Source organism: Mobula birostris, chromosome 3 (assembly GCF_030028105.1).
Source record: "Mobula birostris isolate sMobBir1 chromosome 3, sMobBir1.hap1, whole genome shotgun sequence".
NCBI classification, from domain to species: Eukaryota; Metazoa; Chordata; class Chondrichthyes; order Myliobatiformes; family Myliobatidae; genus Mobula; species Mobula birostris.
The window spans coordinates 71,502,012-71,528,971 of NC_092372.1; the positions used below are offsets into that span (position 1 = coordinate 71,502,012).

Consider the following 26,960-nt stretch of genomic DNA (forward strand, 5'->3'; position numbering starts at 1 on the left):
TACAGGACAACATTCAGCTCACACTCCCCCAGCAATTTCTGTTCACTTGCTCATCATTCATCCCGCTCAGGTGTGAATGTTCTCTCCATTACCTGGAATTCAAGTCCGTAGTTTTCCCTGCAGAATTCCCGCAGTTTAGGGTACACATGCTCCTTCAGCGACTTCCTTTCTGCTTCTGTGTCTGTGAGGAGATAGGCATCAAATCACCACAAGTTATTTCCAACTATCAAAACGGAAAGAAGTGTGTCTTTTCATGGGCAAAAACATATTGTGGCCAGGACAACGTGCAGCTTTTTCTGGAAAACAGGAAGAACCACTCATATTTAATAATTAGTAAAAAAATCATCTACTGAAAAGTTGTGTGCCTTGTACTTTCAAAGATAGAGGTATGAAAAGACACATTAGAAAAAAACAATTATTCAGAATTTTGTTTCAGTGTATTAAACACTGTTGGTAGCATTTATAATTTCTACATTGATCTTGTCACTTTTGAAGATATACCATCAACCTACTGTATGTGGTAATACAAACTTATTTTTGACTTAGACCAGGCACATACAGTATTTCAAATGTCCTCACTTCTGCAAGAGCATTTGAATAAGCAGTGACAGTCCTTTCATAGCCTTTATTTGTCACAGCTTCCAAAATTACTTTGCATAAAACCAACACAGATACAATCTTCATTACGTTTCCATAACCTCTCCCTATTAATCAAAAAAATATTGCTTATTTTGATGCTAGAAAATGATCTAACAAGTTTTCACTATTTTTGAAGTTACAGCACCACCGATCAGTTGTTCCATAGTCCTGCCCATTACATTCCTATTCTTTATCATTCTCTGACTAGAATCTTGTCACCCTGCTAGAGCCAAGTTATACTTTTATTAGCAAGTAAGACTATCTAAGAGAATGCATCTTGTTTCAGTCAGCAGTGAAGGGACAAGATATACAATTCAGCATGAAACCTCAAACAATGGCATGGTTTTCCCTCTTCCTAATGTCACTTGTTCCCACACACCACCTGTTGGGGATCTGATGCCCCAGCAACTGATATCACCACGTAGGATAAATCATCAATCAGGCTGAAGAATGCTCAGTAAAAGTTGGGTAAGAAGTAAAATGCCCTTTCTTTTTTATTAGCTGAACCTACCTAAAGCTGGCTCACTGTTCAAATGCCCTTGCATTTACCCAATTTTAATATCAAGGTCAGACAGATGCTGGCCCTTTACACCCAGGTCATAGCAGTGGGAAGCACAGTGTAGTGGTCTCATCTCTGGAATGCTTCTGACAGACTTTGACGGGGGACAAAAATGTGAGCAGAGCCTTGCTTTCTGTCAAAGTTCTCAAAGGTTTGCTCATTTTTGAGACATTTAAACACAACTAAAATTTACATAAATTATTTTAAAAAGATACTTACAGGACTAGGTGTGTATATATATATTACCCTCTGCCTTTTGGTTTTTTTGCACTACCTTACTCCCCATTTTTCTATTTTCTATTTATGATTTATAATTTAAATTTTTAATATTTACTATCGACTTGTAATCCGGGGAGCGGGAAGCGCAGAATCAAATATCGCTGTGATGATTGTACGTTCTAGTATCAACTGTTTGGCGACAATAAAGTATAAGTATATATATATATATATATATATATATATCACAAGGGTGTCTAAAACGTTTGCACAATACCGTATATTATGTCTTTCCAGTTACCAAATGACACTTAATACTTCTGATCTAATACAAAATTAAGTACTCTTATTTCTGTTCCCCAACCACCTTCCTATTTTAACCAATATGTAGTACTGTGCAAAAGTCTTAGGCATCCAAGCTATATATATATGCCAAGATTTTGGCACAGTACTGTATATTTCCCTTAGTTTCCTGATTCATGTACTTTGTATTCCCAGTGACATCTGACTCAACATCAGGTCTGACTGGGCATGACAATGGAAAGGTAGGTCCCTAGTGTAACCTTTGCTTCCATTAGCACAATAGATAACACAGTAGGATATTTCTTAACAGCACCTGTCATATTTTTGTGTTTGACTATGCATCCACAGATATCAGAAGCTGGCACCAATTTTACAGATAAAACACAGTGCATACTGACATTTTAATTGTCATTACAATTGCAAATGGCTGTTATTTATTCACCTGTTGTTGTAGCCATCACTTAGTAGCCATCATTTATACACTACTATAACTCAGATTGACTAGTTCAGTGAATCTGAGGGTTAAAAAAAATCATAACATCATGCAAGTGTATAACCAGGCATTTGCTCCTGGTGTTGATGTCAATGAAATTTGCCGATGATAACACTGTTTGTGGCAGAATCTCAGATGCCTCAGTTGAGGAGGTGTACAGGACTGAGTTAGATCAGATAGTTGAGTGGTGTTGCAGCATCAATCTCACACTTAAGCAAGGAAGACCAAAGAACTGATTGTGGACTTCAGGAAAAGGAACTTGGGAGAACAAACACCAGTCTTCATTAAGGAGTCAATGGTGGAAAGGGTGAGCAGATTCAGGTTCCTGGGAGTCAATGTATTCAAGGATCAGTCCTGGGACCAACTCATTGATGCATTCAAGAAGATGGTATACCAATGGCTCTACTTCATTAGGAGTGTGAGGAGATTTGGTAGGTCACCAAAGACTCTTACAAATTTCTATAGATGTATGTTAGAGAGCATTCTGACCTATTTTATCACACCCTAAAATGGAAACTCCAATGCACAAGATCACAAAAAGCTGTAGAGAGTTATAAGCTCAGGCAAGTCCATCATTGGCACAACACTCCCAACCACTGAGGACATCTCCAAGAGGTGGTGCTCAGTAAGGTGGCATTCATCATTAAAGATCATTGTCATCTGTGACAAGCTCTCTTCTCATTACTACCATCAAAGAGGAGGTACAGGATCATGAAATCTCATTCATTCCAGAACAGCTTCTTCCCCTCCTCCATCAGATTTCTCAACAATCCGTGAACCCATTATTCCTCCTTTACACAATGGTTGTTGACTTTGGTAATTTACATATATATTTTTATGTCTTTGTATTTCATTTCATTTAACACTCGTTCATTGTGATACATCCAAAAAAGCTGAGAAGTCAACATTTACTTCGCATTCTGGTTACAAATGAGGAGGAAATCACAGACTGCGTGCGAATGATCTCTTGTCCAGACTTTCCCAGTTTCAGTTATATCACTTACTTTAAATTAATGAATTGAAATGTAATTGAAATCTCAGTTTTCAAAACAGAGGCAATGGAAAAATGTATTCATATCTGAGCTCCACCAGACAGGCCAGCATCCAGTATGGCCAGGTTCTTCAACTGCTGAAGTTCTTTTGAAGAATCTACAGCATTAAGAGCTTTAACATTGGCAGTGAAAGGATGGCAGTATGTTCCACATCAGATGTTGTGTGACTTGGAGGGCAAATTGGTGCTGGTGTTCCCATGCACCTTTTGTACGTGTCACCCTTGCTGGGAAATGTTCTAGGTTTAGGAGATGCTGTCAGAATACAGTATACAGAACAGGAGCAGGTAGAGGTCACTCAGCCCCTCAATATTGCCCTGCCATTCAATACAATCATGGCTGAACTGTGATAAAATTCATGAAATTATTCCTCAATATGTTCTGAGTATTTCAGCTACCACTAATACAAGCAAATCAGAATTTATTTCTTCTCTTTTGTGCCAGTTTCCCATAGCCCTCAATTCCCTAATTTTTGAAAAATTCATCTCCTTTAAACCATAATACTTAATACGCTGAATGATCTGGCCTCTACAGCCCTTCAGAGCAAATGATTCCAGAGATCTTTCCACCTCTCATGCACTGTAATCTTAAATATGGCAACTACACTCAGTAGCCACTTTATTAGATACAGGAGTGAAACAAGGTGTGATCTTCTGCTGCTGTAGCCATTCAACTTCAGGGTTCGACATGTTTTGTGGTCAGTGATGCTCTTCTGCACACCCCTGTTGTAACATGCAGTTATGTGAGTTATTGTTGACTTCCTGTCAGCTTAACCAATCAGACCTCTCTCATTAACAAGGCATTTTCACCATAAAACTGCCACTCACTGGATATGTTTTTTTTGCACCACTCTCTGTAAACTCTTGAGACTGCTGTGCATGAAAATCACAGGGATCAGCAGTTTCTGTGATACTCAAACCACCTTGTCTGGCACCAACAATCATTTCATGGTCACGGTCACTTGGGTGATATTCCTTCCCCATTCTGATGTTTGGTCTGAACACCAACTGAACCTCTTGGTCACGTCTGCCTGCTTTTATGCATTGAGCTGCTGCCACATGAGTGGCTGATTAGATATTTGCATTAGCAAGCAGGCGTACAAGTTTTGAGGTTCTCCCACTGGTGGAAAGATTCTCCCCTGCCATGTCCCCTGGAGTTCTTAAGACTAATGGAGCATTAGAAAAGTAATGGAGAATGAGATGCCAATTAACCATGGTGCTGAGTTTTCTGAGAACTGTTGGAACCAGACATGAGGAGAGGTGGAGAGAGTTTTCTAATATACTTCTGACTAGTGCTTGTGAGATGCTGAAAGTAATTTAGGGTGTCTGGAGGTGAATAACTCATCGTGGGATACCGAGACTCTCACCTGTTCTTTGAACCATAGTACTTACGTGATCAGTCCAGTGGCGTTTCTGGTTATTAATTGCCCCAGAATTTGATAGTAGGAAACTCACTGAATGGAATGCTATTAAATGTCACGTGTAGGTCATTAAGTCCTCTTATTGGAGATGGTCAATATTTGCCACTTGAGTGGCATCAATATTACTCGTGACTTATCAACTTACGTGAGAATTTTGTCAGTCTTGCTACATGCATGCCTGGTCTGTTTCCTTTTGTGAGGAGTAGTGAATAGATTTGAACATTGTGCAATAATCAATATGCCATCTTAAATCTGATGTTTCCTTGGAAGGTCTTTGATGAAGCAGCTGATGCTGGTTGGGTCTGAGACTGCCCAGTGGCACTCCTGCAGTTATTGACCTCTGACAATCACAACCATCTTTCTTTGTGTGAGGTTTTTCTCTTCATGCCATTGACTTTAATTTTCTTCAGTTGGTGGCTGACACATTCAATCAATCTATTGCTAGACTACTTTCACAGCGTGCTACAAAAATGTAAAAAATATTAAATCCATTTTGCACACAATGAGTTGAAGGAACTAGTTGCATCTAAAAGCAGAAAATTCTGAAAGTATTCACGATCAATAATCTCTCATCTGAATTCTGATAAAGTGTCCTTGACTTATAACATTAATTTTTTTTTTCACTCTGCCGATGCCATCTGACCCACTGAGTAATTTCAGCATTTTCTATTTATATTTCAGATTTCGGATGTCTGCAGATTGTTTGCCTTAGGATTGGTGTTTTGCTGATAATCGTAAATTGATATTGTTGTGTATTTGAGATCACAACATTGTTCATACTGTTAAATTCAATACAACCTTTGCTCTCATTGCCAGCTTCTTATCATCCAATATGGATGACAGGACAAACAACAAACAACAAAGACGAAGGGTCTCGGCCTGAAACGTCGACTGCACCTCTTCCTAGAGATGCTGCCTGGCCTGCTGCGTTCACCAGCAACTTTTATGTGTGTTGATGACAGGACAGGACATTTTGACCTGCTGATTAGTATTCCTTCAGTGAAAGTGGTTGTGAAACTTAACCCTTCTTTATGTATAATAGACAGTTTGCAAATTGTTATACACTCAGTGGTCACTTTATTATGTACCCCTTTACACCAGCTCGTTAATGCAAATATTTAATCAGTCAATCATGTGACAGCAACTCAATGCATAAGAACATGCAGACATGGTAAAGAGGTTCAGCTGTTGTTCAAACAAAACATCAAAATGGAGAAAATATGTGATCTAAGTAACTTTGACCATGCCAGGTGTGGTCATTTGAGTACTTCAGAAAATGCTGATCTGAGAGTTTCATACTCATCAGTCTCTAGATTTTACATAGAATGTTGCAAAAAACAAGCAAAAAAAAAATCCAGTGAGCAGCAGTTCTGTGGGTGAAAACACCTTGTTAATGAGAGAGGTCAGGGGAGAATGGCCAGACTGGTTCAAGCTGACAGGAAGATGGCAGTCACTCAAACAACCACTAGTGTGCAGAAGAGCATCTCTGAATTCACAGCACATCTAACCTTGAAGTGGATGGGCTATAGCAGCAGAAGACCACAAACATATTCTCAGTGGCCATTTTATTAGGTACAGGCAGTACCTAATGAAGTGGCCACTGAGTGTCAATATGTATGATTGAACTCATTCTATTGGCTACTCACAATATTCAAGATTCAAGATCGTTTAATGCCATTTCCAGTCCACAAGTGTAAAGGAGGGCAAATAATTGTTACTCCAGTTCTGCACAAAACGCAATAAGGTAAATAATGCAATAATAAAAAAACACAACAAATATAAATACATAAGATAGCTTATATACATAGATTGATTGTCTGTCCTTAAAGTGATACTAGGCACAGGAGTGTCTGTGCATAAGGTGGCTGACAGATAATGATAAAGTAGTGGTTTGGGGTATGTGGAGGGGTGGGTTAGTGAGTGAAAATGTTGATCAGCTTGGGGAATGTAACTGTTTATGACTCTGAGGGTCCTGGCATCAAAGGTTTATAGCCTCCTCATGATGGGAATGGGCCGAACAGTCCATGAGCTGTGGGTTCGAATCTTAATGATATTACTGGCCCTTTTCCAGCACCTTTCTGTATAAGTGTCCTTGATGGCAGGTAGGCTGGTGTCAGTGATGCACTAGGTATTTCCCACTACCTGTTGTAGAGTCTTCCTGTCTGCTGTCGAGCAGTTTCTGTACCATGCAGTGTTGTAGCGTGTTTGGATACTCTACTGTGCATCTATAGAATGATGTGAGTATAGGTGTGCATAGTCCAGCTCTCTTCAGTGTCCTCAGAAAGTAGCTGCATTGGTGAGCTTCCCTGATTGTGTGGAGTGTGTTCTGAGACCATGAGAGATTGTGTAGTGATGTTCAGTCCCAGGAGTTTGAAACTGCTGTGCACCAACGTAAAGAGGGGTGTGAATGGTACAGGTTCCCCTGAAGTGAGAACCATCTCCTTTGTCTTGTTAATGTTGAGAAGGAGATTATTTGCTTGGCACCAGGCTTTGCGTTCTTCCACCTCATTTCTGTAAGCCATCTCATTGTTGTTGGCAATGAGCCCCACGACTGTCATGTCATCGGCAAATTTGACAATGTGATTACTCGTGATTACTCATGAGATGTACCTTAAGATTTGTAGGTAAGAGCAAGCATTAACAATTTATATGAATAAGCCTGTTCTTCTGAAATTCTACTATAGAAGCTCTGATTGTAAATCTGGTTTTCAAAGTTGAAGGTAAATTTATTATCGAAGTACATATATATCACCATATACAACCCAGGAGTTCATTGTCTTGCTGGCATACGCAATAAATTCAGTGGCCATAATAGAATCAATGAAAGACCACATCAACTGGGCATACAACCAATGTGCAAAAGACAGCAAACTGTGCAAGTACAAAAAGAAAGAAGAAATAATGATCATAATAATAATAATAAGTAAACAATAAATATCGAGAACATGAGAAGAGTCTTTGAAAGTGAGTCCATACTTTGTGGGAACATTTCAATGATGGCCCAAGTGAAGTTGAGTGAAGTTGTCCCCTTTGGTTCAAGGGCCTGATGGTTGAGGGGAAATAACTTCCTGAGCCTGAGATGGTGTGAGTCCTGAGGCTCCTGTACTTTCTTTCTGATGGTAGCAGTGAGAAGAGAGCATGGTCAGGATGGTGGCATTCCTGATGATGGATGCTGCTTTCCTGTGACAATGTTCTGTGTAGATGGGCTCAATGGTGTGGAGGGCTTTACCTGTGATGGACTGGGCCATATCCATTGCCTTTTGTAGGATTTTCCATTCAAGGGCATTGGTGTTTCCATACCAGGCTATTGTACAGCCAACCAATATACTCCATCACACATCAATAGAAGTTTGTCAAAGTTGTAGATGTCATGCTGAGTCTTCGCAAACCCCTAAGTAGGTAGACGCACTGTTATGCTTCCTTCATAACGCACTTATGTGTCGGGCCAGGGCAGGACCTCTGAAATGATAACACTGAGGAATTTAAAATTGCTGACCCTCTCCAACTCTGATCCCCTGATGAGGACTCCTGATATGGACCTCTGGTTTCTTTCTCCTGAAGTCAAAAATCAGCTCCTTGGTCTTGCTGACAATGAGTAAGAGGTTGTTGTTCTGGCACCATTCAGCCAGATTTTCAATCTTCCTCCTACATGTGATTTGCTACCACCTTTGAATCAGTCTATGACAGTGGTGTCATCAGTAAAGCTGAATATGGCACTGGAGCTGTGCACAAAATACTTCTGAATGTATTAATGCAATAACCCAAATTTCAAGTAAATTTTAGAATTTCCTCATTCAAATAATGCATGAAGATTTGCTGCAGGTGATCCATATGAAAAGAATGTGGAGGAGCAGCTGTGTTCTTGCTCAACCACTCCTGAACTTTTCCATTTAGGATCTGTCAGTGTCTATCCATGTATTTGTCCTCTTCTAATTGTTCAACAACAACTGCAAGTCAGAGCAATAAAAGTCAGTTGTGCCATCTGTCCTGCACAACTGTTCAGGCTACACGATGAAGATTTGCTCAGTCTATTTTCCTCTCTTTCCTTGGCACAAAGCCGATACAGATTTACTCCCCACAGCTTCAAGAAGCTTTTCACTATTCAATTAAATTAATTAGGCATTCCATGCATGATGATCCTTTCCTCTTCTGATGCCTCTCACTGCTCTTCGCATTCTTTTTACTGTATATCTGCAACCTTCTTCCCGACACTCTGTTCTCAAATCGAGCATTTCATCCTCACTTTAACCCCATCTGCTTCTGACATCTTTCTTTCTCCAACACTTCGATGTGCTGATACCAACAGTTTTTATCATGCTGCTCCTTGCCGTCGTTGAGAAACATAATTTCTCGCATTCACAGCTGCCGGAATATTCCACTTAGCAAGCCTTCCCCTTTAAGAGCACTTTGTCTTTCCTCCTGCCAGCACAACACTTCTCGCCAGATTAGACTGCCTTACTGCAGAATGTAAATTGAAGTCTCATTTTGAGAATGATCAGCATTCCAGACAAGCCCATCAGTGTCACACAAAGTCAGGTGTCTTGCTGCAGAAATTCATTATTTAAAATGTCACAAAAAATAAATATTAATGGTGAAATTTTAACAAGTATTGTAACTACATGAAGTGTTGAATGAAGAGTGACAAAGGTTCTGGATTAGTAAGATTTCTACTTGCTATTCCATTCTCATTATTCTCCTGTAGACTTTATCGCTACAATATTCCAGGCTAAATCTTAATTGGCTGAGATTGCTACAGAACATGTCAGAACTAAGAGTAGAGTATTACAGTGAACCGAAACGCTGGTGTCCCTCAGGGGAGGGCCACAGAATTTTAACCCCGGTTTGTGAGGCTATTTCTTTCAAACTCCAGAATTTTGAGCAGGGTAAGTCAGTACACCAGGATCAGGATCAGGATGACTGAGTACACCAGGATCAGGATCAGGGTGAGTCAGTACACCAGGATCAGGAGCAGGGTGAGACAATACACCAGGATCAGGATCAGGGTGAGTCAGTACACCAGGATCAGGATCAGGGTGAGTCAGTACACCGGGATCGGGATCAGGGTGAGTCAGTACACCAGGATCAGGATCAGGGTGAGTCAGTACACCGGGATCGGGATCAGGGTGAGTCAGTACACCAGGATCAGAATCAGAGTGAGCCAGTACACCAGGATCAGGATCAGAGTGAGTCCGTACACCAGAATCAGGATCAGGGTGAGTCAGTACACCAGGATCAGGATCAGGGTAAGTCAGTACACCAGGATCAGGATCAGGGTGACTGAGTACACCAGGATCAGGATCAGGGTGAGTCAGTACACCGGGATCGGGATCAGGGTGAGTCAGTACACCAGGATCAGAATCAGAGTGAGCCAGTACACCAGGATCAGGATCAGAGTGAGTCCGTACACCAGGATCAGGATCAGGGTGACTGAGTACACCAGGATCAGGATCAGGGTGAGTCAGTACACCGGGATCGGGATCAGGGTGAGTCAGTACACCAGGATCAGAATCAGAGTGAGCCAGTACACCAGGATCAGGATCAGGGTGAGTCAGTACACCAGGATCAGGATCAGGATGAGTCAGTACACCAGGATCAGGAGCAAAGTGAGACGATACACCAGGATCAGGATCAGAGTGAGTCAGTACACCAGGATCAGAAGCAGGGTGAGACAATACACCAGGATCAGGATCAGGGTGAGTCAGTACACCAGGATCAGGATCAGAGTGAGTCAGTACACCAGGATTAGGATCAGAGTGAGTCAGTACACCAGGATCAGGATCAGAGTGAGTCAGTACAACAGGATCAGGATCAGGGTGAGTCAGTACACCAGGATCAGGATCAGAGTGAGTCAGTACACCAGGATCAGGCTCAGGGTGAGACAATACACCAGGATCAGGATCAGGGTGAGACAATACACCAGGATCAGGATCAGGGTGAGTCAGTACACTAGGATCAGGATCAGAGTGAGTCCGTACACCAGGATCAGGAGCAGGGTGAGACAATACACCAGGATCAGGAGCAGGGTGACTCAGTACACCAGGATCAGGATCAGGGTAAGACAATACACCAGGATCAGGATCAGGGTGAGTCAGTACACCAGGATCAGGAGCAGGGTGAGTCAGTACACCAGGATCAGGATCAGGGTGAGACAATACACCAGGATCAGGATCAGGGTGAGTCAGTACACCAGGATCAGGATCAGAGTGAGTCAGTACACCAGGATCAGGAGCAGGGTGAGACAATACACCAGGATCAGGATCAAGGTGAGTCAGTACACCAGGATCAGGATCAGGGTGAGTCAGTACACCAGGATCAGGATCAGGGTGAGTCAGTACACCGGGATCGGGATCAGGGTGAGTCAGTACACCAGGATCAGAATCAGAGTGAGCCAGTACACCAGGATCAGGATCAGAGTGAGTCCGTACACCAGGATCAGGATCAGGGTGAGTCAGTACACCAGGATCAGGATCAGGGTAAGTCAGTACACCAGGATCAGGATCAGGGTGACTGAGTACACCAGGATCAGGATCAGGGTGAGTCAGTACACCGGGATCGGGATCAGGGTGAGTCAGTACACCAGGATCAGGATCAGGATGAGTCAGTACACCAGGATCAGGATCAGGGTAAGTCAGTACACCAGGATCAGGATCAGGGTGACTGAGTACACTAGGATCAGGATCAGGGTGAGTCAGTACACCGGGATCGGGATCAGGGTGAGTCAGTACACCAGGATCAGAATCAGAGTGAGCCAGTACACCAGGATCAGGATCAGAGTGAGTCCGTACACCAGGATCAGGATCAGGGTGACTGAGTACACCAGGATCAGGATCAGGGTGAGTCAGTACACCGGGATCGGGATCAGGGTGAGTCAGTACACCAGGATCAGAATCAGAGTGAGCCAGTACACCAGGATCAGGATCAGAGTGAGTCCGTACACCAGGATCAGGATCAGGGTGAGTCAGTACACGAGGATCAGGATCAGGATGACTGAGTACACCAGGATCAGGATCAGGGTGAGTCAGTACACCAGGATCAGGAGCAGGGTGAGACAATACACCAGGATCAGGATCAGGGTGAGTCAGTACACCAGGATCAGGATCAGGGTGAGTCAGTACACCGGGATCGGGATCAGGGTGAGTCAGTACACCAGGATCAGAATCAGAGTGAGCCAGTACACCAGGATCAGGATCAGAGTGAGTCCGTACACCAGGATCAGGATCAGGGTGACTGAGTACACCAGGATCAGGATCAGGGTGAGTCAGTACACCAGGATCAGGATCAGAGTGAGTCAGTACACCACGATCAGGATCAGGGTGAGTCAGTACACGAGGATCAGGATCATGATGAGTCAGTACACCAGGATCAGGAGCAAAGTGAGACAATACACCAGGATCAGGATCAGAGTGAGTCAGTACACCAGGATCAGGATCAGAGTGAGTCAGTACACCAGGATTAGGATCAGAGTGAGTCAGTACACCAGGATCAGGATCAGAGTGAGTCAGTACACCAGGATCAGGATCAGGGTGAGTCAGTACACCAGGATCAGGATCAGAGTGAGTCAGTACACCAGGATCAGGCTCAGGGTGAGACAATACACCAGGATCAGGATCAGGGTGAGACAATACACCAGGATCAGGATCAGGGTGAGACAATACACCAGGATCAGGATCAGGGTGAGACAATACACCAGGATCAGGATCAGGGTGAGTCAGTACACTAGGATCAGGATCAGAGTGAGTCCGTACACCAGGATCAGGAGCAGGGTGAGACAATACACCAGGATCAGGAGCAGGGTTAGTCAGTACACCAGGATCCGGATCAGAGTGAGTCAGTACACCAGGATCAGGAGCAGGGTGAGACAATACACCAGGATCAGGATCAAGGTGAGTCAGTACACCAGGATCAGGATCAGGGTGAGTCAGTACACCAGGATCAGGATCAGAGTGAGTCAGTACAACAGGATCAGGAGCAGGGTGAGACAATACACCAGTATAAGGATCAGGGTGAGTCAGTACACCAGGATCAGGATCAGAGTGAGTCAGTACACCTGGATCAGGATCAGGGTGATTCAGTACACCAGGATCAGGATCAGAGTGAGTCTGTACACCAGGATTAGGAGCAGGGTGAGACAATACACCAGGATCAGGATCAGGGTGAGTCAGTACACCAGGATCAGGAGCAGGGTGAGACAATACACCAGGATCAGGATCAAGGTGAGTCAGTACACCAGGATCAAGGTGAGTCAGTACACCAGGATCAGGATCAGGGTGAGTCAGTACACCAGAATCAGGATCAGAGTGAGTCAGTACACCAGGATCTGGAGCAGGGTGAGACAATACACCAGGATCAGGATCAGGGTGAGTCAGTACACCAGGATCAGAATCAGAGTGAGTCAGTACACCAGGATCAGGATCAGTGTGAGTCAGTACACCAGGATTAGGATCAGAGTGAGTCAGTACACCAGGATCAGGATCAGGGTGAGTCAGTACACCAGGATCAGGATCAGAGTGAGTCAGTACACCAGGATCAGGATCAGGGTGAGACAATACACCAGGATCAGGATCAGGGTGAGACAATACACCAGGATCAGGATCAGGGTGAGTCAGTACACCAGGATCAGGATCAGAGTGAGTCCGTACACCAGGATCAGGATCAGGGTGAGTCAGTACACCAGGATCAGGATCAGAGTGAGTCAGTACACCAGGATCAGTAGCAGGGTGAGACAATACACCAGGATCAGGATCAAGGTGAGTCAGTACACCAGGATCAGGATCAAGGTGAGTCAGTACACCAGGATCAGGATCAGGGTGAGTCGGTACACCAGGATCAGGATCAGAGTGAGTCAGTACACCAGGATCAGGAGCAGGGTGAGACAGTACACCAGGATCAGGATCAGGGTGAGGCAGTACACCAGGATCAGGATCAGAGTGAGTCAGTACACCAGGATCAGGATCAGGGTGAGTCAGTACACCGGGATCAGGATCAGGGTGAGACAGTACACCAGGATCAGGATCAGGGTGAGACAGTACACCAGGATCAGGATCAGGGTGAGTCAGTACACCAGGATCAGGATCAGAGTGAGTCTGTACACCAGGATCAGGAGCAGGGTGAGTCAATACACCAGGATCAGGATCAGGGTGAGTCAGTACACCAGGATCAGGATCAGAATGAGTCAGTACACCAGGATCAGGATCAGGGTGAGTCAGAACACCAGGATCAGGATCAGGGTGAGTCCGTACACCAGGATCCGGATCAGAGTGAGTCAACACACAGGATCAGGATCAGGATCAGAGTGAGTCAGTACTGCACCTTTAAGTTTCCACCTCCATAAATAAAATTATAGCTAATCTTGTATCTCAAGCCCAGGTATATTCAGCTTGACAAACCATGGTCTTTATGAGCACAAAAATTCCTCCTTAGTTTTAAATTGCTAAATTTTTATATTACCCTTTTTAAAGATCATGACTTAGCACCAGAAAGAAAATACGAAGAATTATGGTCTTAAGCAGCACGATTGAATGCAGTGATTAAATTGTATGGTAGCTTTTTATCCCTTAACTTTGATTCCTGTACGTATTTCCTCGACAGAACACACAGAGGAAGGGCAGGAGTGTGTACTCACAACAAAGTGATCTAATTTTCTTCTCTGGGTTGAGTGGCTGGGAAACCAAATCAGCAAATTCCAGGCAAAAAAACAAACAATAAGAAAATGATTAAACCTCTTGTTGAAGTCTGATAATAGCCTTGTAATCTTGGTAATCACTCATAACTGAGTTACACCCTGGGCAGAAAAGTCTTACTTGAATCTTATCACTTTCTGACTATAAATAAATTTAAAAAATAAAATTACGTCCATTGTTCATGACAGATGAAAAGAACTATTTGTTAATTGCCTACTGTATGGCAAATGGTTATCATTCAACCTTAGTTACAGCATGTCACAAATAATTTCTATATATTTTTTAAAATACAAAGCATAAAAGATTTAAACACTTCACTTTTAAGCTTGAAACTGTGGGATGAACTTCACTATTTATCAAGACATTTCAGAATATTTTGAGTTGGGGCTTCCATAACATCATGGTGTTCTTCCACCTCTTAAGACACTCATCTTACCTGGTAAGGCTCTGAATTCCTGTGCCAACCAACTGGCGGGAGTATTCAAGGACATTTTCAACCTCTCACTGCTACGGGTGGAAGTTCCCACTTGCTTCAAAAACACAACAATTATGCCAGTGCCTAAGAAGAATAATGTGGGCTGCCTTAATGACGATCGCCCAGTAGCACTCACATCTACAGTGATAAAATGCTCTGAGAGGTTGGTCGTGACTAGACTGAACTCTTACCTCAGCAAGGACTCGGACCCACTGCAATTTGCCTATCAGCACAATAGGTCAGTGGCAGATGCAATCTCAATGGCCCTTTACACGGCTTTAGACTACCTGGACAACACAAACACTTAAGTCATGACGCTGTTCATTGACTCAGCATTTAATACCATCATTCCCACAATCCTGATTGAGAAAGTGCAGAACCTGGGCCTCTGTACCTCCCCCTGCAATTGAATCCTCGACTTCCTAACTGGAAGACTACAATCTGTGCGGATTGGTGATAATATCTCCTCCTCACTGACGATCAACACTGGTGCACCTCAGGGGTGTGTGCTTAGCCTACTGCTCTACTGCCTCTATACCCATGACTGTGTGGCTAGGCATAGCTCAAATACAATCTATAAATTTGGTGATGATACAACCATTGTTGTGTCATGGTCCGGATTGGGGTCCCTTTAAATTTACCTTGTTTATGTTACGATCCGGACCGTTGATTCCCTGTTTTCCCATGTCCCTCGACTTTGGTGATTAGAGGCAACTAATGCTGGGCTGAACCGGTAGCTTATAGTCTCTGGCTTTCAGCCGTTCGGTGCGGGAGCGTCTGCTAAGTCTGCAAAGTCTCAGCGTGCCAATGTCATCTGGCCGGAGCAAGCCTTGTCTCCGCCTGAAGCGAGTGCCGGTAATTCGCCCTTCCTCACCGGAGCAACCCTGTCAAGTTACCTCGCCGAAGCGAGCCTGCAAAGTTTCCTTACCGAGGTGGATCCGTCAGTTAACCCACCGGAGGGAATCAAGAACCACTGTCTACTGTTCCTGGGCCAAGTGGAGAGCTCGCCACTACCCGAAGGCTCCAAGTCAAGTCCTGGCTCCGGGCGGCATTCAAGTACCATGTTAAGTCCTGGCCCTGGCGGCTTCCAGTTCTGAGTCTAGTCCTGGCCCTGGCGGTCTGTGATTCCTGTCCTACCCCCTTGTCTGAATCCCTTCTCTGCCCCTCTCGCCTCTAGCCCTCGTCTGCAGCCCCCGTCTGCACTTCGGTCTAGTTTCATCACCGGAGCTAGATAGGTACTGTCTGGTGTTCATTCGCGTTGCTCTGGTCTTGTCTTGTCTTTTCCTCGCCTCCGTGGGGTAAGTCAGGCCACCTTGCCTTTGCCCCGCGGGGAGTCATGTCTTGTCCTTGCCTCCGTGGGGTAAGTCAGGCCGTCTTGCCGTTGCTCTGCGGAGGGTCATGAGTCCCGGTCCTATGTCCTGTACCCAAGGAGGGGTCCCGGCTCTCTGTTCTGTGTGCGAGTCCCGGCCCTATGTCCTGTGCCCAAGGAGGGGCCCCGGCTCTCTGTTCTGTGTGTAAGTCCCGGCCCTATGTCCTGTACCCAAGGACGGGTCCCGACTCTGTGTTCTGTGTATGTATCCATGGTTCCATGTAACTGCTCTCCCGAGACCGAGGCTCTGTGTTCCCATGTTCCTCCTCTCCCTAGCCCATGTCATGTCCATGCCTGGTTCTTGGGTCTGAGCCCGAGGCAAGACCCAGGTACTGGGTCCTTGCCCCAGTCTCGGGCTCGGAGTCCATACCCTAGCCTCTTCATATCTCCTCTAGTTCTGGGAGCCGATTCCGAGTTCTAGCCCAGACCCTTGGTTCCAGCCTAGTCATAGTCCTCAGTTCTTGTCCAGTTCGCTATTCCTACTCCTGCCTTGCTCTCCTGGTTTCGTACAATAAACTAAACCTAAGTAACCTCACAAGATGTGTCTTGCATTTGGGTCCACCCTTGCTCCCAATGGCCCGCCACTGTGACATGTTGGTAGAATCTCAGGTAGTGACAAGAGGGCGTACAGGAGTGAGATATGCCAACTAGTGGAGTGGTGTCACAGCAACAACCTGGAATTCAATGTCAGTAAGACGAAAGAGCTGATTGTGGACTTCCGGAAGGGTAAGACAAAGAAACACATATCAATCCTCATAGAGGGATCAGAAGTGGAGAGAGTGAGCAGTTTCAAGTTCCTGGGTGTCAAGGTCTCTGAGGATCTAACCTAGTCCCAACATATTGGTGCAGTCATGAAAAAGGCAAGACAGCGACTCTACTTCATTAGGAGCTTGAAGAGATTTGGTATGTCAACAAATACACTCAAAAACATCTATAGATGTACCATGGACAGCATTCTGAAAGGCTGCATAACTGCCTGGTATGTGGGGAGGGGCTACTGCACAGGACCGAAAGAAGCTGGTGAGGGTTGTAAATTTAGTCGGTTCTATCTTGGGCACTACCCTACAAAGTACCCAGGACATCTTCAAGGAGCGGTGTCTTAGAAAGGCAGTGGCCATTATTAAGGACCTCCAGCACCCAGAGCATGCCCTTTTCTCACTGTTGCCATCAGGTAGGAGGCACAGAAGCCTGAAGGCACACACTCAGCGATTCAGGAACAGCTTCTTCCCCTCTGCCATCCAATTCTTAAATTGAACCCTTGGACATTACCTCACTTTTTAAATATATATTATTTCTGTTTTTTTGCATGATTTTTAATCTATTCAATATATGTATACTGTAATTTATTTATTTATTTATTATTATTATTATGACTTATTTTTGTTTCTTCTTCTGAATTATGTATTGCATTGTTCTGCTGCTGCTAAGTTAACAAATTTCATGACACATGCTGGTGATAATAAACCTGACTCTGATTCTGACATCTAGAACCTGTGATATTTCAGGTTTGAATGATCATCCCACCATGTCAAGATCACATTAGTATCAGCTGGGAGGTATTATGCCTATCTGTTTTGAGGGGGAGGACCAGGTCTGTAAGGTTTAGTTCAATAGATTGTGACAGTATTGAACGGTGGAGTAGGTCTAGGGAGTTGAATAACTTTTGTTACTGGTTCATGTGTTCTGATGTACATGAGAACATAAGAAACAGAAGAGCGAGTAGACCAGTCAGCGGCTCAAGCCTGGATAATTTCATGACTGATTCAACACTGGCTTCAGTGTCTCACTCACTCCGGATGCTTTTAGTTTAAATGCCTGTCATTCACTGCCTTGAATATATTTAATGACCAGCCTTTACAACCTGAGGTAGGGAATTCCAAAGAGTGATAAACAAATTCTTCCTTATATCTGTCTTAAATGGGTGACTGTTTAATCTGAAACAAGATGCTGCCTGTGTACAATGCTCCTTTGGTTGATATCTTCTGGCTAGATCATAAAACTACATATTTCACTTCTTCTTATGTCTTTTACATTTGTTATTCATCCTGAATGTGATTCTGGAACAGCCGGAGCCTGTGATTTGCAGTTTGGAGATTGCTTGGGTGTTTAAGCGCTCTGCATTCTCTGAGAGGATTCCAAGAGGCAGAGGCAGTGTGCGAGAATCTCATGGTGAGAAGGCTGCAAGCCTATGTTCAACTCCATTTTGCCAATTAAAGCTTCCATTGTTCGCTGATTGAAGTGACAGAGGAAGTAGAATCACTGGCTGCCTGCCTTTTTATCATTGGGGGATCGTTCTGCTACTGGAGAGGGGAGACTGCCTTTTATCACTGGTAAGATTGCTCTGCTCTGGAGAGGGAGAATGTTGCCCAGGTTTTCTGCATTTTGGATGTGGACTTGGACTGTGAACTCTTTTTCAGTCCTATGGCTTTTTTGTGTTCTGCGTTTTTCACCCAATCTTTCTTGTTTGTTTGTGTGTGGGGGAAGGGGATTTGGCTGTCGATGCACCTGCTCCATTTTTGTTCATTTTTTTTGTGCAGGGAGGAGGGATTTGGGGGTTGATGACAGTGGTGCTGTTCTTTTCTTTCTTGGTTTCATGGCTATCTGGGGAAGAATAATTTCAGGGTTTGATAACAAATGGAAGTTTGAAACTTTTTGAACCTTTTTATTTCTATCCAACTAGTACCCCCAGTAGGATAAACATCCTCTTGACATTCACCTCTCATTCTTCTAAACTTAATACATAAGGTCCAAAGTGTCCAACCTTACCTCATATGTTAATCCTATTATTCCAGGAGTCAACATGGTGAACCTTCTCTGCAACCATATCCTTCTTTAAGTATGAGGACCATAACAGTGTACTAGACCTCAAAAGCCATCTCCGCAGTGTATCAAAGCTTCCCTACATTATATCCCTTTCATTATCCTTTCCAATCACTTCCTAATTGCCTGTATGCATTTGTGTTTCGTGTACTTAGATTCTCAAGTTCCTGTGTATCACAATATTTCACAATCTAACTACATTTAAATAATAAGTTACTTCTCCATCCTTTCTTCCAAAATGGATTACTCACATTTACCACTACATTTGGAGTACTCACCAGAAGTGACAAATCCACGTACCACTAGTGTCCTGCTGTCACCACAACGACTTGGAGCTGAATGCCCTCAAAACCATGGAGATGCAGATCAGCTTCCAGAGAAATGTTTCCCCTCTCCACTCATTCATCACCTGCACCTCTACAGTTAGCAACATTTCAACATTCAGGTTCCTGGCATCATTATTCTTCAGGACCTCACGTGGGAGAGCCACGTCTCAATCGTTAATGGACGGATTAGCAAAGGATGTATTTCTTGTGGAGTTCGGTAAAATTCCATCTTCCCTGGAACATACTGGTACATCAAAGAGAACATCCTTGCATCAGCCATTACTGTCTGGTATGGGGCAGCAATCTCTCACAATATATGAAAACTACAGTGAACTGTCAAATCAGCAGAAAAGGTCATTGGTTGCAGTCTATCATCACTTCAGGACTTGTATGTGTCCAGGACAAAGAAGTGGGCAAGAAAGTCTTTGTGGATACTACCCAACCGACAAGCCTTTTTGGAAAGCGCTATAGGGCTATTAAAACAAAAAACCTTACGCCATCTTAAAAGTTTCTTCCTCAGGCAGTTAATCTGGTCAACCATTCTTGTTAGCTTCAGCCACTCCCCTCTATTCTTTACCTCATCACTGCACTGCACTCTAAACACTTTTTATAATATTGTTTGCATAGTAAAACACAATGGCATTTATGTACATTTTACTCTATATCCATATTTTGACCTCAAACCTTATTCTTTATTGTTGATAATTGCTGATTGTTGTCATTTTTGTTGTATGTCGCACAAACACACCACAGCAAGTTCACAATACATGCAAGTGTATATGGCGAATAAAGTGGATTGTTGATCCTTTACCCACATTATACTTCTTCTCCCAACTTACTGCTTACCAACTTACATGTATCTAAAGGTCTTTGCAGGCTCATTTTGCCCTCCTCTTAACTTACTAAACCACTCGTCTTTGCATCATCAGCAAATCTAGCCACAGGACATTTCAACGGAGTCATTAGGCAGCTGCGATCCCATCACTGGTCCCTGTGGCAGCCCATGAGTTATTAATTATCAGTCCAAAAGTGACCTATTTATTCCGACTCTCCATTTTCTATTAGTTTATCACTTCACCATCCACGCAAACATCCTATGCCCAACCTTGCATGCTTTTATCTTGTGCACTAACCCTGTATATGTCATTTTATTAAATACTTGCTGGAAATCCAATTAAGTGACATCTGCTGGCTTGCCCTTATTCAATCCATTTGTTATGTACCCTCACAAATCTGTCAAACATAATTTCTATTTCACAAACCATTGCAACTGTGTCTGACTGTGTCTTTTGATTTTCAAAATATCCTTAATAAAGACGACAACACTTCCCAATGATACACAACAGATTAATTGACAGAATCATTCATTTCCTGCTTATATTCTCCAATTTTTCTTGAATAGTAACATTATACTTGTCTTTCTCTAATCCTCTGGAGCTCCTTCAGAATCCATAGAATTTTGAGCAACAGACAGTCTGCTGGAAGAACTCAGTGGGTCAGGCAGCATCAGTGGGAGGAAAGAAACTGGTGCTATTTCAGGCAGAGAAGCTCCATGGAATTTTGTTAGATTAAATTCACCATCTTTGTAGCCACTTCCTTTAAAACATTTGGATTCGGCCCACTGGGTCCAGGAGACTAGCTGAACTTTAACACCAAGTTGCTTAGTACTCTTTTATCTATTGGTAAAGATAATTTTAAGTTATTCCTCCTTATAACATCTTGATTACTTCTTATTATTAAAATGATCTTTGTATCTCCTACCATGAACTATGAGCTAAGATAATTATTTTGAATCTCTGCAATTTCTCTATTTTCCACTATTGATTCTCCCAGTCTCATCTACTGAGCTACTAAGGTTTACTCTGGCTATACTCTTCCTTTTTATACTCCAGTCGGTAGTTATTATTTGACATTTCTAAGTTGCAACAATGATCAGAGTTCAAAAAGATATAAAGGTCATGGAGTTTATAATGTTGTTACATCGTGCCTGATTTTGTATGCTTTTTTAAGTACGTGTCATTTTTAAACGTAAAACAAAACAAAAGCAAGTATACAGAATAAACAGGAAGGCTGGTCTAAGCATTCAGTCTAAAAGCAACAAAGTATCTTACTAAAGCAGTCATCTTACTTATTGGAATCTATATTCATTTTAATATTCAGCATGTTTTGCCAGGTACAACTACAGACAACAAAATGTCATTGATCTGTTTCCCCAAATACACTCACAAAGCAGAAATAGCATCTTTCTGGTATGTTATTCATAGCTGATGTATATACAGTACTGTTCACAGTTAAAATATCAAATTTTATTCATGAATAGGAACTAATAAATTCCCAGGGTTACCAAAATTGAATTTGTTCATCTTATTTACTGCCAATAATGAAGCCATTAAAAAATTCTCTGCACCTGATCTCTCTGTTGAGGTAAGCCACAGTGCATGTACAGATAACTGTACGGATTATTTTATTATTCACAATATACAGACAAAAATGTCTCCTTGTGTGTGTAACAATACAGCCAAAACTTGACAGTGATCCTCCCAAATTTGTGTGGCTTCTCTCTGTCACTATCCATGAAACTATACTTCAGTGTGGACCACCATGTTTTGTAAAATAACGGATGAAGTAAGAAAACAATCCAGACAGAAAAAAAGTATTTAAGGTAATAACAAACTTTGGTGAAAGAAATTACAAGGTAAGTTGAGATGAAGTAAATAGAATGGGACGAACCATAAGACATTGATGCAGACTTAGGTCATTTGTGGGATCCATTGTAATGTGGAGCATATTAATGGACACTGGATACCCCCCTAATTTTCTTATATTATGTTCATATTATTTTAATTGCTTTGGTTTGTTATTTTGTTCATTCACAATTTGATTAATGTTCAGTTGCACTAGCAACTGTAATATTTTAGTAGGTTAATTGATGGTTACAAGGGGCAAAGCTTATACAGGCACTTGGGGCAGCTGAGGGGTCCTGGAGGAGGCGGGAGTGCACTTGTGATGGAGTAGATCGAGACGGCCCTGCAGCATGCATGGTAAGCCAATGCGCTTGTGTTCCTGTATTTCCAGAAAGGAAAATAAAGATGTTATTTTAAACTTCTGCACGCCTGGAAGTCCCTTTTGTGTCCACGTGTGCAACACATTTGACCCATCAAGTCTGCTCCACCTTTCGATTGTGGGTGAATTATATCCCTCTCAACACCATACTCTTGCCTTCTCCCTTTTGACATCCTTACTAATCAAGAACACATTCAACTTCACTTTAAACATACACAATAACTTGGCCTCCTGTCTTAGCCATCTGTGGCAATAAATTCTACAGATTCACCACCCTCTGGCTAAAGAAATTCTTTCTCACCTCTGGTTGAAAGAGACATCTTTCTGTTCTGGGGCCCTATGGTCCTAGACTCTCCCATTGTTGGAAACATCTTCTTCACATCCTCTATCTAGATCTTTCAGTATTTGGTAGGATTCAATGAGATCCCCACTCATCATTCTAAAATTCAGTGAGTACAGGCCCAGAGTCATCATAATGTTTCTCATACATTGACCCGTTCATTCCCAGGATCATTCTTGTAAACCTCCTCTTGTCCGTCTCCAATGCCAACACATTGTTTCTTTGATCTATGGTTCAAAACTGCTCACAATACTCCAAATCTTGCGTTTTCATTCCATCCAGATCCAGAACCCGGATTCCACTACTGCCAGTGCTAGTTCCTATGGTCCCGTATGCCTTCAGACTACAAATGACATGACCTCTACTCTGGCTCCGTCCTGGACCTTGACTGCCAGCATCTCCAGGCCAAGACTTTACGCACTGTTGCTGGGTCCCAGTCTCCTCTTCCCCCACCAGCACTCTGCAACCCTGTGTCTCTCAGACCCCACCATCAGTTCTTGGGTCCTTGGAGCCTCCATCTCCCACCCTCCTCACCTTCCTTGAACACCCCAACCCTCCTCTCTCCACTGACACCACCAGCTCTCTTCCTCTCTCTGATTCCTGCTCTAATCCTTGTCATGTTTCCACAATTCCCTCAGGCTTCTCACTCTGAGGAAGAACATTCTGTTCTCCGTAAGGGCCTCACCTTTGTTCCCTTCACCTGCACCTCAGTGAGTTCTGCACCCGACACAATGTCAAGCATCTACGACCCCTCTACTTTGGCAAGGATTCCACACCCTGCACTGATGACCCCTTCTCCCATCTTCAGCTCTTATTGGACACCCTGCTCCGGTTCTCAGCCCACTCTGAATCTTCACCTCGAAGTGCTGACGAGACACCAATCATCCTGACTTCAGAACTTCTCTCTCCTCCTCCAACCTTACCCCATCCAAACACACTGCCCTCCAATCTCTCCACAACGGTCCCAATCTTACCATCAAACCTGCAGACAAAGGTGGTGCTGTTGTAGTGAGAAGCACTGACCTCTACCTTGCTGAGCCCAGGTGGCAACTCTTAGACTCCTCCTCACAGCTATCCCTCAAGGAGGTCCTCACTCCTCCTCACCAACAGAAACTGCCTCTGACACAATCACTGACCTCACCCACTCTGGAGAACTCCCATCCACTGCCATCAACCTCATAGTTCACTTACCCTGCACTGCTTACGTCTACCTCCTATCCAAGATCGAAAAACCGGACTGTCCAGGTAGGCCTATTGCCTCTGCCTACTCCAGCCCTACTGAACTTGTGTCCTCATATCTCGATTCCATTCTATCCCCCATGGGTCAGACCTTTCCCACCTACATCCCTGACACATCTCATGCTCTTGATCTCCTCAGTAACATTCAATACCCTGGCCCTGACCACCTCATCTTCAACAATGATGTTCAGTCTTTATATACTTCTATCCCCCATCAGGAAGGCCTCAAAGCTCAACATTTCTTACTTGACAAAAGAACCAACCAATCCCCCTCCACCACTACCCTTCTCCACTCCAGTTCTTCCCACCCCATCTGCTGAAAAAATGCTATACCCTTATCTCAGTTTCTTTGCCTCCGCCACATCTTAGGAACAGGGTGTGGCTTTTCACTGCAGGACATCAGAGATATCCTCCCTCTTTAAAGAATGGAGTTTCCTCCCCTCTATTATTGATGCTGCCCTCACCCACATCTCATCATTTTCCTGTAAATCCGCGCTCACCCCATCTTCCCTCAGCTTTAATAGTGATAGTCCCTTTTGTCCTTTCCTTCCACCCCATCAGCCTGTGTATCCATTATCCTCTGCAACTTCTGCCATCTCCAAAGGGATCCTACCACTAAACATATCTTTACCTCCCCCCACCCCCACTGCTTTCCACAGGGATTTCCCCCTCCGCCAATTCCTTGTCCATTCGTCCCTCCCCACTAATTTCCCTCCAGGCACTTACCCCTACAAGTGCTTACCTGCCCATACACCTCCTCCCTCACCTCTATTCCACCCCCAAACAGTCCTTCCAGGTGAGGTAACACTTCACTTGTGAATCTGCTGGAGTTGTCTATTCGTGCTCCCGATGAGGCCTCCTTTACATTGATGAGACTGTTGTAAATTGGGGGACCCCTTCATCGAGCACCTCTGCACCACCTGCCACAAGTGGGACTTCCCGGTGGCCGAACATTTTAATTCCAATTCCGAATCCAGTTCCCATTCTGACATGTTGGTCCATGGCTTCACCTTGGCCCTCAGGGTGGAGGAGCAACACCTCATTTTCTGTCTAGCTACCCTCCAACCTGATGGCATGAATATTGATTTCACCTTCCGGTAAACAAATCCCCCCTCCTCTATTTCCCACTCTGACCTTTTATTTATTCTCACCTGCCTATTACTTCCCCCTGGGTCCCCTCCTCCTTCCCTTTCTCCTATGATCCACTCTCCTCTCCTATCCGATTCTTTGTTCTCCAGCCTTTGACCTTTCCCACCAACCTGGCTTCACCTATCACCTTCCAGCTAGCCTTTTTCCCCTCCCTTCACGTTTTTATTCTGACATCTTCCCCTTTTGCTCTCAGTCCTGAAGAAGGGTCTCGGCCCGAAGCTTTGACTGTTTATTATTTTCCATAGATGCTGTCTGACCTGCTGATTTCCTCCAGCATTTTGTATGTGTTGCTTTTTTATTCCAGTCCTCGTGACATGAATAGTGACATTGCATTTGCCTTCCTTAATACTGACTCAACCTGTAAGCTATTCTGCACTAGAACTCCCGAGTCCCTTTCCACCTCTAATTTTTGAGTTTGCTCCCCATTTAGAAAATAGCATATAATTTTATTCCTTCTACCAAGGTGCTTGAGCATACACTTTCCTACATTGTAATCCTTTTGTCACTTTGCTTATTCTCCTAATTTGTCATTCTGCAGACTCCCTGCTTCCTCACCATTACCTGCCTCACCTATATTTGAATCAACTACAGACCTAGCCACAAAACAATCAATTCCATCAACTGGATCATTAACATATAACATGAAGATTAGTGGACCCAACACCTACCCTGCAGAAAACAGCTAGCCACTGGCAGCCAACCAAAAAAGGTCCCCTTTATTCCTACTCTTTACCTCCTGCCAGTCAGTCAATCTTCCGTCCGTGTTAGTATTTTTCCTGTAAAAACATGGGCTGTAAACTTGTTTATCAGGCTTACGTGTGACGCATTGTCAAATCCTTCTGAAAATCCAAGTAAACAGCATCTGCTAACTCTCCCTTATCTGTCTTGTCTGCTACTTCCTCGAAGAACTTCACCAGATCTATCAGGCAAGATTTCCCCTCAACGAAACCATACTGATTTTGAACTATTTTATCATGTGCCCCTGAGTACCTTAAAACTCCATCCTTTATAGTGGACTCTAATATCTTACAAACTAACTTGCCTATAATTTCCTGTCTATTGCTGACCTCAGTTCTTTGAGAATGGAATGACTTTTGCAATTTTGAAGTGGCCTGAAACCATTCCAGAATCTATTCATGAGAGATCGCTATTAATGCCTCCACAATCTCTTCAGCAAATATTATGTACTTAGCATTTCTGTAATATTTGATTGCTATTGTACATATATTGTTTGATTAAGCATTCTTGTTCATTTAAATAATTCAGTACAGGTTTTATGTAAAAATACATGAATTTCCTATGCCATGATTCTACCATGTGATACATGTGTGTCTCGCTTAAAATAAAAACGAAGTACATGACTTATATCCCGGCTCTATTATTTTCCTTTCAATTCGTTGTTACGTTTTGGAGTTACAAAACATAAAAGCGGTGACGAGGTATTTTTAACACAAACCCATGATGGCTACCAACCTGTTGAAATGCAGCGAGGCAATTGAGTTAAAAAATGCTGTGTATCATGTGCAGAGACAGCTCAAAAAGAAGGAAGAAAATGAAATAATTCATGGGTTCATAAATAGTGAGTGCTGTGTGATAATAAACAAAAAAAGATCAGAAATGGCTACACACATCAAAGTTGCTGGTGAACGCAGCAAGCCAGGCAGCATCTCTAGGAAGACGTACAGTTGATGTTTCGGGCCGAGACCCTTTGTCAGAAATGGCTAGCTACATAGGAAAGGTAGATGCTTTTGATTGCTCAACAGATAATTGGTTCATATATGCTGAGCCAGTTGAATAGTATTTTGAAGCTAAGGAAATAG

At 43.4% G+C, this 26,960-nt stretch overlaps 1 protein-coding gene across 1 annotated transcript in view; it reads right to left on the bottom strand.

The window, feature by feature from the left end:
• Positions 1 to 26,960, bottom strand: part of LOC140194622 (NACHT and WD repeat domain-containing protein 2) — a 160,131-nt gene that overhangs the window by 40,157 nt on the left and 93,014 nt on the right. The window contains exon 2 of the mRNA XM_072251863.1: positions 93 to 181. Within this exon, the coding sequence (XP_072107964.1) occupies positions 93 to 181 (89 nt within the window). The remainder of the gene's footprint in view (positions 1 to 92; positions 182 to 26,960) is intronic.